Source organism: Pteropus medius, unplaced genomic scaffold (genome assembly GCF_902729225.1).
Source record: "Pteropus medius unplaced genomic scaffold, Ma_sr-lr_union100, whole genome shotgun sequence".
Taxonomy (NCBI): domain Eukaryota; kingdom Metazoa; phylum Chordata; class Mammalia; order Chiroptera; family Pteropodidae; genus Pteropus; species Pteropus medius.
In genome coordinates, this window is record NW_024354502.1 from 29,013,898 (window position 1) to 29,027,756 (window position 13,859).

The 13,859-nt window shown below is 32.6% G+C and overlaps 1 protein-coding gene across 1 annotated transcript in view; it reads left to right on the plus strand.

Annotated features, from left to right (window-relative positions):
* The window catches only part of ADAM18 (ADAM metallopeptidase domain 18), an 80,374-nt gene extending 68,080 nt beyond the window's left edge, over positions 1-12,294 (plus strand). Inside the window, exons 19-20 of the mRNA XM_039853766.1 lie at positions 9,653-9,815; positions 12,231-12,294. Coding sequence (XP_039709700.1) covers positions 9,653-9,815; positions 12,231-12,294 — 227 coding nt within the window. The remainder of the gene's footprint in view (positions 1-9,652; positions 9,816-12,230) is intronic.
* Positions 12,295-13,859: the final 1,565 nt, after the last annotated feature.

Below are 13,859 nucleotides of genomic sequence, written 5' to 3' on the forward strand. Positions count from 1 at the left end.
TATCTAAATCATTGTGCTCTAATAGACCGTTCTGCACTTAAAGAAATGTTCTACATATCCACTATTTATGTGGCTCTTGAGCACCTAGCATTAAGGAACTAAAATTTCCATTTTATTTTTCTTTATTTAATTTAAATTTAAATAGTCACTTGTCACTAGTGGTTACTATATTAGACAGTGCAACTATCGATCACACTGTCAATAAAATTTTGTATACACTCTTAATTCAAATTTAGAGTGAAGATCTTAATAGGTCTCTTACTAATTTTAACTGTGGTTCCCGAAACATTTCTATTTACCCAGCAGAGATTTCTAGGTTGGTATTAAAAAATTATGGGAGATAATTTTATTATATTCTATATTCCAGGATGTTAACTATTGTGATATCCTGGTTCATAAGGTGCATCTTAATTAACCAAACTGTAGAAAGGCAAACATAGCAGAACCTTCCATAATTATAGTAATCAAATAGTAAATGGTACAAAACATTTCTAAATTTATTTGGTGAACATTCATGACCAAATGGAGCATATTTGATTTTTCTAACTTCACAGTGTAAAAAATCTCATAACAGTATAATTCCCTTAATGTCTTTTCATCATTGGCACTTTTGTTGTTATATATTTTAATTATATAGATGTTGTAAACCTGAAAATATATTATGTGCCTTAAATAGCCAATAGAACATTATTTCCCTAATGAGTAATAATATCCAATATCTTTAATATATTTAATTTGGTATCTCTGTATTCTCTTCGGTGAAAAGTCTGTTCATACCTTTTGATCATTTTCCTTTTGGATTTTGTGGTTTTCAGAGCTGTTTCGTCTTCTAGATACATACATTTTGTTGCATATGTGATTTGTTGCATATGTGATATTCTCTCTAAGCCTGTAATTATTTTTTTCTCAGAGCTTAAATTTTTAAAATTCTTATTTTGATAACGCCTACTTTTTTCATTTATGGATCATGCTTTGGTGTCAAGTATATGAACTCTTTGTCCATCTTAAGTCCTGAAGATGTTCTGCTATATTTCTAAAAGGTGTAGTTTTATTTTTTACATTTAAGTCTGTGATCCATTTTGAGCTACTTTTTATAAAGAATGGGAAATTAACTTTTTTGATTAATGAGTGTCCATTTGCTCCAGCGCATTTCTTTGAAAAAGCGATTTCTCATTCATTGAATTGTTTTTGCACCTTATTCAAAATTTAATTGGATGTTTTCATGTTGGTGTATTTCTCAGTTCTCTATCCTGTTTCATTTTTCTATGTCTCATTCTTTTCACCAGTGCTACACTGTTTTGACTATTGTAGCTGTACAGTAATTTTTAACATTGGGAAGAGCGATTCCTCCCATTTTATTCTTCTTTTTCAGAATTGTTTTGGCTATCCTAGGGTCTCTCCTTTCCCTACACATTTTAGAATAAGTTTGTCTATATTTACAAAAAATCTTGTTGTGATTGTAATACAAATTGTGTAAACCCGTGGATAAGTTTAAGAAGGTTTTATTTCTTTACTATGTATTATTGAATCTTTCAATTTATGAGCACAGTTTTCCTCTCCATTTATTTAGATCTTATTTTATTTCTTTCACAGAATTTTTAAATTTTCAGCAGATAGTGCATGTTTTCTTATAGAATATTTTCTTTTTTCATATTTATTTCATTTTCTTTGAAACAATTGGAAATGATGTTATACTGTAATTGAACATATTTTTATTTTATATTTATAAACAACAATTAAAATGATTAATCTTAATGTTTATCACTCTTGCACTATCTAACTCCTTCCATCAGTTTTGCATACATATTTGTCCACTTGTGAACCATATCAAATTAATGTTCATGTCCAAATGCTGTAAAAGATGAAAGGATACTATTCTAGATCTTCTTTACAATGTAGAATGTTCCAGATATTTATGACAAAATATTGCATGCTGAAGTCTGACTAACTGGATGAGAATACCATATTTCCTTGTCATGAGAAATACTGTGTTCACTCCTTGAATTTTGAGTTGGAGGAAAATTATCATAACAGTATCTGAAGGCTCATAGTATGAGATTTCATTTGTATGATCCATTTCAACATCACCATTCATTACAGACTAAGTTCTGCTCTCTGTTTCTCTACATTTGTCTGATTACAAATTACAACTGTCTTCTTCTAACAATATTCTATTCTTTATCACTATTGGCAATAAAACAAATTTCTGAATTCTCAGTTGTGTTCAATAAAAGCTAAAACAAAAAGATGGAAGTTGACCCTGGGGCTCTAATGTACCTTCTTGGAAGTCGATATATTTTTGGCAACGAAATAAGAAAACTGAAATTTTTGGATGGAATGAAATTGGGAGCCCAGAAATAAATCATCACATATGTGGACTAAAGATTATATTGGGGTGACATTATTAACAAAATCAAATAAGTTTCAAATGTATTATTCAACAGTTAAGTTGTATATATATTGTGTTGTGTGGTCACCACCCAGAGTTAGATTTCTTTCCGTCACCAAATATTTGACTCATTTGCACCTAACTACTTCCTTCCTCTACCCCTTCCCTCTGGTAACCAGTAATCCACCGTCCATGTCCATGAGTCGCTCTTTGCCGTATTTGTTTGTTCCTTTCAGTTTTATATCCCACACATGAGAAATATCATGTGGTTTGCAACTTTTCCGGTCTGACTTGTTTTGCTTAGCATGATTGTCTCAATATCCACCCAGGTTGTCGCAAATGGCAGTATTTCATCTTTTCTTATGACTGAGTAATATTACATTGTACATATGTACCACATCTTCTTTATCCATTCATCTGTTGTAAGACACTGATTGCTTCCATGTCTTGGCCACCATGAATAATGCTGCTATGAACATCAGTGTGCATATATCTTTGCGGATACAAATTTTCAGGTTTTTTGGGTAAATACCCAGGAGAGGGATTGCTGGGTCATATGGTAATTCAATTCTTAGTTTTAAAAAAATTTCATACTGTTTTTCATAGCGATCGCGCCAATTTGCATTTTTACCAGTAGTGTATAAAGGTTCTTTTTTCCCTACAACCTCTTCAACACTTGTTGTTGCTAGTCCTGTTGATGATAGCCATTCTAACAGGTGAGATGGTATCTCACTGTGGTTTTGACTTGTTTTTCCCTAGTAGCTAGCAGTGTTGAGCATCTTTTCATGTATTTGTTGGCCATTTGTATGTCCTCTAGGGAGAAGTGTCTGTTCAGGTCCTCTGCCTATTTTGGGATTGCGTCATTTGTTTTTTTGTTGTTATTGAGTTGTATGAGTTCTTTGTATATTTTGGAAATTAGGTTCTTATCAGGAGCATTGTTTGCAAATATAGTCTCCCATTTGGATGGTTGCTTCTTTGCATTGTTGATGGTTTCTTTTGCTGATAGAAGCTTTTTAATTTGATATAGTCACATTCATTTATTTCTGCTTTTACTTTCCTTTTCTTTGAGGTCAAATTTATAAAAATTTTTATATAGATGCAATGACCATTCAGTGAGGGAAAAGACAGTTTTTCAGAAAACAGTATTTGGATAAGCAGATGTCAACAAGCAAAAGAAAAAAGTAGCATCTTAACTTAAACCATACACAAAAAGAGCTACAAATGGATCATAAATTTAAATGTAAGAGTGAAAATTATAAATTCTTAGAAGATAACAGAGGGGGAAGTATCATAACATTGGATTTGCCAATGATTTCTTGGCGATGGCACCAAAAGTACAGGCAACAGAAATAAAAAATAGATAAATTTGAATTCATAATACTTAAAAAATATTTTCTATCTAAGAGTACTCTCAACAAAGTAAAGACCCATGGAATATGAGAAAATTTTTGCGAATCATATATCTGATGAAGAATTAATATCCAGAATATATAAAGAACTGCAACTCAACAACAAGGAAACAAATTATCCAATTAACAAATGGGCAAAGGACTTGAGTAAACATTTCCCTATAAAAGATACACAAATGGACAATAAGCACATGAAAATATGTTCAATAACACTAATTGCTAGGGATTTGCAGATTGAGACTACAAGATACTAATCGACACCTCGTAGAATGGCTTTTATCAAAAAATTCAGAAAATTTCAAGTGTTGATGAGGAAGTGGAGAAATTGGAACCGCTGTGCATTACTGGTAGAATGTGAAATGATGCAGCCGATGTGGAAAATAATATGGTGGTTCTTCAAAAAATTAATCATAGAATTACCATATTATCCTTCAGTTTCACACATCTAGGTATATACCCAAATGTATTGAAAGCATAGAGTCAAACAGATATACCCCCATGTTCATAGCAACATTATTCACAATAGACAAAAAGTGGAAATTCAAATACTCATTGACTGATAAATGAACAAACAAAATGTGGTATATACATAAAATTGAGTATTAGTTAGCTTTAAAAAGGTATGAGATTCTGGCATATTCTACAACATAGATGGAACTTGAAGGCCTTATGTTAACTGATAGCCAGTCACGTTGGGACAAATACTAAGTGATTGTGTGTGTTTGAAGTACTTAGAGTAGTGAAATTCATAGAAAGCAGAATGGTAGTTGTCAGGCGCTATGGGGCATGGAAATGGCAAGTTAATGTTTAAGGGGTAGAAAGTTTCAGTTTGAGAGAATGAAAAGACTTTGGAATTTATTGGTGGTAATGGATTCATAACAATGTTAATGTGCTTAATGCCACTGACTGTACATTTAAAAATGTTTAAAATGATAAATTTTGCATGTTGTGCATTTTACCACAATAAGAAATTAAATAAGGAAAAATTCCACTATGATATCACAAAAAAGAATATACTATTTAGAAATCATGTTAATGAAATGATATACACTGGCTGTGAACATAGTCCCCACAATGAAAACACCTCAGGCCTGGGGATTCTTAAATGACCAAGATGCTAAAAAACGTTTCACATTATAAGGGAGATACCTGCCAATGTAGAAAAGTATCGGCAGAGTCTTGGAAATGTGAGCCCTCAGGAAAAGAAGTGGGGTATAATCATGGTACAAGAAACCAAATCTCATTGTTCAACACTTCTACATGGCTTATTTTTACTTCTCACCTCCTCTTTTTTCTTCCAAAGTCACAACCTTAACTGATATAGGTTAAAATATTTCTCATGCTTTTCATTGCTAGTATTATGATGGACTAGGTAGAATGATTCTCCCACTACTATGTGGCTAGAACCTGGATAACTTTTAAATAAAACATTCATACATTGCTGACATACAAAAAATAAAAGGTATTCTCATTTGCAAAAATGGAAAAATGAAAACAACTGAAACTGGAATGCATCATTTAAATAAATGCAAAGGCTAGGATTGTCTTGGGAGGAAAATGTCAATACCAGCTAGTGGAATTAGAAGACTAAGCCGTAGGCCTTCTGCAAAGTGGAGAGCGAGACACTTCCATTAAGCTAGGGTCTTTTAAGGGGACTATAGAGATCTCAAATCAATGGTCTCCCTGGGTCTATGGAGAAACAAATACGAATCCCCACTTGAGTCCTCTGATTTGCAAAGATTAAATACAATCAAATATAATAAGAAATTAACAGACATACCACAAATGAATGTCAGGAGAAAATAATAACAGCAAATTTAAATTCTTGAGAATTTAGATATCGAAATTAGCAGATAAAGAGTATAAAATAATTATGGTTCAACTGTTTTAAGAAAGTAAAGATGGAATAAAGGCTGAAAAAGAATCAAAATATAAATCTAATAAAAGTACCAGGCATATTTGAAAAAAGAACCAATTTGAATATTTATAAATAAAATATAATTATTGAAATTAATAACTCAGTAGATGAATGAAACAGCAGAATATATGCAGGTGGAGAGAGACTTAAATCTGAAAGAAATATTCAGACTATAATACATAGAGACAAGGTGGTAAATATGAAAGAAAGGTAAAGCTACATGGAGGATATAATAAGTATAACACATCTAATTAGAGTTGAAGAGAAAAATCAAAAAGGCAGCATTTGAAGAATTAAAGGGTTAGAATTTCCCAAAACTGATGAAAGGTTATGAATCCACAGATGGAGGAAATAAGAGTTCAAGATAGAATCTATATATGTAAAAACCAAAGAAAATCAAAGATAAAGAGAAGATCTTAAAACTGCGCAGAGAAAAAAGGTAGATAATTTACAAAGGACAAGTAGCTATCAAGTTTCTCAATAGCAACAAGGGAAGCCAGAACACAGAGGAATGATATCTTCAAAGTTTGGAAGAGAAAATAACTGTCAACCCAGATTTGTGGATTTAGCAAAACTCTTTTTCAAGGAAAAGGGCAAAAAAGACATTTGCAGATGAATATAGACTGAATTTACTACCAAGAAACCTTCCGTAAAAGAATTTTTAAAGAATGTACTTTAGAAAGAAGAAAAATAATTCTAAAATCAATTTCAGGATACTCACATGCAAAAGAGTGAAGTTGGACTCTTTACCTCATACCATATACAAAAATTAACTGAAAATGGAAAAGACATTGTGTGAGAGGCATAACCATAACACCCTTGGAAGAAAATGTAGGGGTATATCTTCATGATCTTGGATTTTGCAATGGTTTCTTAGATATGACACCAAGAGCACAAACAGTGAAGGAAAAAATATATTGGACTTCATGAAAATTAAAAATTTTGCACATCAAAGGACATTAAGAAAGTGAAAAGATAACATGGAATGGAAGATTTTTTTAAATCATAGAAATCATATGTCTACTATTCAGAATTTATACCAAACTTTTACAACTCAACAACAAAAAGACAAAACCCAATTAACAAGTGGGAAAAGGACTTAAATAGACATTTTTTCCAAAGAAGATGTACAAATGGCAAAAAAGCACAAATCAAAATTGCAGCGAGATACAAATACATGCCCAGTAGAATGGCTATGATATTTTTTCTTTATAGAAAATATCAAGTGTAGGGGAGGATGAGGAATGTTTTTACATTAATAGTGGGAATTTTAAATGGTGCAGATGCTGTGGAAAAATGTTTGATGGTTCCTCATAAAGTTAAATATAGGAAAAAAGAGACAATAATATACACTGAAAACAATGTATATTAATTATTGAAAGAAAGATTTGCATAAATGTAAAGACATCTCATGTTCATGTATTGGAAGTCTCAATATTGTTAATACAGAAATACTCCCCAAATTGATTACAAACTAGAGTTCTGTTCTCTGTTTCTCTGCATTCAAAACAATTCTTAATATATCCAAGTTGGGTTTTTTTCCCCTTTTTGCAGAAATTGACAAGCTGATCCTAAAGTCATGCAGAAATTCAAGGGATATAGAAGAGTAAAAACCATCTTGAAAACAGTTTTCAGGAAAACTGGAAACTGAAAACATACTTCTCAATTTCAAAACATATTACAAAACTAAAAAAGCCAAAACAGTATAGTACTCTGCCCCAAATAAGGATAGACATATAGTTCAATGGAAGCAAAAAAGAGCAGAAATAAAGCCTTATTACTTACCAGTTGTTGATATTTGGCAAAGATGTTAAGACAATTCAATGGGAGAAAGAATGGCCTTTTCAACAATTGATGTTGAGACAAATAGATACCCACATGTAAAACAAAGATGTTGGATTGCTACATCACGCTATCAAAAAAATTAACTGAAAATGGAACATAGATCTAAATGGAAGAGCTAAACTTACAAAATACTTACAACACATTCAAGTACATTTTTGTGACCTTGGCATAGACTATGTTATAAAAGACACCAAAGCACAAGCAAAGAAACAACACATTGATTGAATTTCATCAAAATTAAGAACCTTTGTGCTGCGAATGATACAACCAAGAAAGTGAAAGACAAACTACAGAACGGGAGAAAATATTTACAAATCTTATATCTGATATGGGACTTGTGTATCCAGAATATATAAGGAACACTTAACAAGTCTGTAATAAAAAGAAAAATAACAATTAAAAATGGGAAGGAATTTAAACACATTTCCATAGAAGAGATAAAAATGGCTCATAAGTTTATGAAAGTTACTCTGCATTTTAGGAAAATGTAAATCAAAACCAAATGAGATATTGCTTTATACTCATTGGTTGATTATAATAAAAAATACAGGCAACATGTGTTAGTGAGAATGTGGAGAAGTTAAGATCTTGGTGCTCTTTTTCCAGCACTGCTCAAACTCTCATATCTTGTTTCTACTATCATATCAGTAAGAATAATCTAGTTAGCTCCAGGTTATCCTTCTACCAACAACACCTGAGAAGCTCCCCCTAAACACATCTGGGGGCCCTAATCTACAGAGCAGTTTTCTCTCTAATGCTGCGCCCTGCAGATCCAGCCATTTCTGGGGCTGTGAACTCTGTCCTCTGTCTCCTTAACTCAGTGGCAATGCTGTACTTAGACTAGGACTCCAATCCTCTGTGCTGAGATCAACAAGTTGTCCATAGGTAGAACTGAATTTTCATAAAATCAATGCCATATTCTCCTTCCTTTAGATATTATTATAGTTTTAAATTTCCCGTTGACTTCCAGAAATCATTTCCCTCATGATTATTGTCATATGTCATATTTTTATTATAAGAGGGCCAGTTTGGCACCATTTAATGGAAAAATTTCATCATAGCCAAAGTGGAAGCCTTACCTTTCTTCCTTAGAGTAATAGGATCTCTCAATTAATCTAATAAGTAAGTACAATTTCTTTATTTTGGGTGAGGATGGACTAATGGATTGTTGACCTCCTCTGATGGAAGAGGCAGACAATGGAGAGCTTTGAAAGTGTTGAGTTCTACCACAATGTAAGACTGCTGCATATTTGCTTAATTTCAGTATTTTTTCATATATGCCAATTTATTTCCTATGATACATAAAAAATTCTGAATCTTTTTAATTTAGGTGAATCATTTCTTGTCACAGTGTAATTGAATTGGGTCTGTGCTTTAAAGTTGGACTTTAGTCTTTTTTGGTCTTTAATTTCATTTATATTTAATACCATCACATTATGCTAGTGGTAATTTTGACTGCTTAATTTAGTTTTTGTACTTTAGTTTTCTGGATTATTTCTTTTGTTAAATTGGACCAATTTTCCATAGATTTTTCTAAGTTTATGTAATGCCTTTATAACATCTAGAAGAATATCCATTTTTCTAATTAATATAATCAGAATTAGGACAATAACATCTTTTACAGATAAGATGGAAATTTAACCTAGTATGCTATTATTAATTGTTTTTTAAGATTAGACTTCAGTTATGTCAATCACTTTTCATTAAATCATTTTTAAACCAGTTCTTTTTTTGCTCTATTTTTTAAATGAAGAACTTAGTACTAGATAGTAAGAACAGTTTAATGTGTTCTAAGTAGCAGTTCACAGATGGTAATAGGATACAATAAAATATTTTAGAATATAGCACATAAGTAAAGGTTATACATATAATGATTAAAAAAATCAACTTATGTCAATGATATACATATATATTGAGTTGACAAAAATATAAAATGTGCTTTGTGGCATAGTCACAGAATATTGGAAAACACTTTTTAAGTTTATTTGTTTCATGACTGTATTATTTTAATCCAAAATTTTTATAGTTCAAATGACTAATATGCTTTGAATATCATCTTTAAAAAGTTAAAAGTTAGTTTCACATTTTCAGGAAAAATTGCACACATGCCTGTAAAACGACCTGGTACTCATCGAAAAAATGGCCTCTTGATCAGTTTCTGCATTTTTCTACCTTTCCTTATTTTAATTGCCATCATTGCTTTTAAATGGAATAAAATGAGGTTTTGGAAAAGAGAGGGAACAGTAAGTGGAGGGTAAGTAAATATATTACCTCTTATATATATATTAAAAACTAACCATGAGAAGAATTAAAATGTAATTCAGAATATTACAAGGAGGGATTATTAGATAGATCAATCATTTGGAAATACTGAATCTTAGTATATAACTTTTTTTTTTTCAGGTTTCAGGTAGGTGGTATTTTCATGAACTTGTAGGCCCAGGAACAACTGAAAATACTCAATAAATCCTCAGTGCCTTTCAAATAGAAAGCCATGTTGGCTATAATTTCTCTAGGAGCTTTTGTCTATTTCTCAAGTAACCCCATGTTCCTTTCATTGACAGTCAGGTGTTCCAAGGAGATTAATAGAGATAGGGAAGCAAATTTTGTGAAGAGAATATGTAGAAACTGAGAAAAATATATGATAGCAAAGAATAAGGGAGAGAACACAGATAGGATACTGCCCATTTTACACATCATTAACATCACTCATGTGTTTCTAAAATTAGAGTTTAGGTACTTGGACAGTTTTTTTCTTTAACTCTAACACTGACCAATACCAGGCACAATTTGCTTAGTGAATGTTTAGAAAAATGAGAATGCAGAAGTGAAGATAAGTAAATGGATCTCATTTATTTATTCCATGCTAAAGGAAAATGGTTCTCTGTTTCTTACTTATGGAGAGAGAAAACAATAATAGAAAATTTGCATCAACAGCTCTATTTCCCAAGTTAGTTAATTTTATTTATAAAAAAGTTAGGAGCAACTAGTTAAATTCAGGGTAGTATTCTGCATGATGTATATAGACATTTACATAATCATCCAATTATTATAAATTGACTTGAATGAATGATATCTGGCATGTCTTCTCGTGTTCTTAGTTAAGACCTCATATAAAAATCTGCATGTATGATAGAAGTAAATCTGAATGTTGAAAGAGATGTTATAGACGGGAATAACATCATAAATGACTGGAAGTGACAGTCTAAGTTTTAGAACAACACTAATATCTTCAGAGTTGTGAGGGTAAGAAATGACACGGAACTGAAGCACCAAAGGGTGGTACTGACTATCCGGTCAGAAACTGGGTCATTCTCAAAGTCCTTATGATTGACATTATCTCTTCTTGTCTATGTCCAGTCTCTGGAAAATGATATTCTGCTTGCACATGGCCCAAAATATTTATCTCAACCCTTTCTGGATTCATTTCCAAACAAAATACCAATAATCTGTCCACAGCTGTCAGCGGTAAACTCATCCCGCAGACTACACCAAGTGTCAGCGCTGAGCTGATCGAGAAGGGAAGGTTCAATGGTGAGCCGCCCGGTTTGAAGAATGCACAAGAGGCAGACATGAGAATGAAATGGCAGGCACCAACTTTATTGTGCGGAGCGCAGTTCTGTTGGGGGAAGTGCAGTCTATTGTGAGGGACGCAGTATTGCGCATACTTCTTCTGCTCCCCTTTCTTGTGCTCCCTTTCTTGTGCTCCCCTTCTGCTCCCCAGGGGACTTCATGGCTCCACACATAGCAGAATACAATAGTGGCATTCGGCCACACATGGGTGATACAATAAGCTGAAGTATGTTTACATATTTCAGGCGCAGGCACATTACTACACTCATGTAACATTCTAATCTAGTGTCCTATTTCTAGCCAGGAGCCTGGATCACAGCCAGACCTAGGACCAGCCAGACCTTGGACCAGCCATACCTTGGATTCAGCCAGGCCTGGTGCCCACAACAGCAATGCCTCTTAGTTTATATTGTCAAGAGTCAGAAGGACATAGCTGTGGAAGTATACCTAAATTCAGCCAGTGTTTTGTCTGGATTATAACCCTAAATTAGGTGTTAAAACCTGATCTTATCATCTGTGGCCAAGGAATTTTAGCCAAGTACAAAGAATCTGCTCACCATGACAATCCTCTTCAATGGAAACTGTGATGTTTAGGAGTTTGCCAAAGGAAATTTTGGAGACTGTATAAATAGTACAAAATATAACTAAACATAGCTAAAAGACACAGAGGCCTCATTAAGGATCTCATTAACAAGTGAAAAGATATACATAGTTTTTGATAGAAATATTATAATTGGACAGACAATAAGAATTTGGCAATTTGCCTGTGAATTACTTTTTTTTTTAATGTTGGAGGAGCACTATCATAGATATATTAATATTCCTCTTGTCTTCCATGTAGACAAGATAGAGAAAAATAATAGATCAGATTTTAGTTTGAAATTTAAAACTTCTTAAAATCTTTAATAGTTAGATCAACATTAGAAAAACCAAATATTAAAATATAGATTTACTGAGTGGAATATGGGAAGCAAAGTGAATGTCAGTACATATTAATTGAATAATTAGTACTAATCTAGCTTTTTTACTTTTCTTGATTTTGTTTTGAATGATAATGTTTCCTAACTCTAAAACTAACGCTATTTCTTTTATACAGATCTATATCAGAAGATGGCAGTAGTGACAGCAACACGTCATACACAGAGTTAAAGGTGAATTGAAGGAATCAATCTATTGACAAAATGATGTAATTTATGAAACAATTTTTTTATTTTTAACAATACCTCAGTAATAGAGACTGGTTATTTCCCTAATTCATCATCTTCACCTTTATTCATCAAGATAATTTTCATATACTAAAATAAGACATTAAAATTTTGTTTTATACTTTTTAGAAATATTTAATGTTAACCAATATTGGGATTTATTAACTGACTTTATGTAAAAAGTAGTAACTTTGAAGAGATTTAAGTATGTTCCTAAAATAGCTATGAGCTATCATGCATCTTGCTTTGTTATTTAAGGTTGTAATTGGTGGGTTTATATTGTTTCTTGGCATTTATATTTCTTCGTCACTAAGATTCCATAGTTAATGCTATCGTTATCGTACCATAGGTAACAGACATAAGTATTTAAACAATTCCCCATGTGTATAAAAGTTTTGGAGTTGGAATATAATTTTAGGCAATCAAGTTCCAGGGTTTAAACGCTGAATAACTCCATCATTTTAAGACTTACAGCCTGATATATGAATGGGGATGGGGAATGAAATTTACATTTATTGAAGACATATTAGATGCCGAGGAAAATGCTAAATGCACTCTCTTTCCAAAGCAGAAAGACAATTATTTACTCTAAGATGGGATGAAGTAGGCATATGTATATATTGTTCAATCTTATAACTCATATGTTTAAAGAAATCAAGATATTTGACATATCAGACCTATCACTAGGAGTAAATGAAAAAATTCAAAACCTTCAACCAAGAGTAAGGTCAGAGTTCTCCCAATTACTTTCCTGACATTAGCAGTCCCCCTCTATATTAGCGGTCCCCAACCTTTTTGGCACCAGAGATTGGTGCTCCTATGAGAATCTAATGCCTGATGATCTGAGGTGGAGCTGAGGTGGTGATGCTAGTGCTGGAGAGTGGCTGCAAATACAGATGAAACTTTGCTTGCTAGCCCCCCACTCACCTCCTGCTGTGCATCCCAGTTCCTAACAGACCACCGACTGGTACTGGTCCGCTGCCCAAGGATTGGAGACCCCTGCTCTATATCTAACTTTGATTGAGATTTAAGTGGATTTCTGTTTCTTTATATGCCGTCAGAGAAAACATTTATAACTCCTACTGTCAAAATAAATTAGTCTTCTTTCTGCCCAGATCAATCTCTGCTACTTCTTTAATTACTCTATTAAAACCCACATCTTGGGTGAAGATTGTGGCACTTGGCTCAGTCTTCTTCTCATGTCCTTCAGTAACAGTCTCATTATCACGCTGGGCATTTTCACATGAACTTTTCACTGCCACCCAACTTCAGTCACTTCCTCCTAAAACAATATACTGGTCTTGTTATTTTCTTGATTTCTTCCAACTCTTAAGTCATAAATTCAATATGCTGCTTTTTAAAAATTTTTTTTATTTTTACCATTTTCTTTTTTTCACAGTCTTCTCTTTCCACCAGTACTTTATGGTTACATTAAGATCTTGCCTCAAGAATTTGAAATAGTGGGTTAAGCAGTCAGTCCATAAGCAATACATATATATTTTATAAGTGGATTATATAGT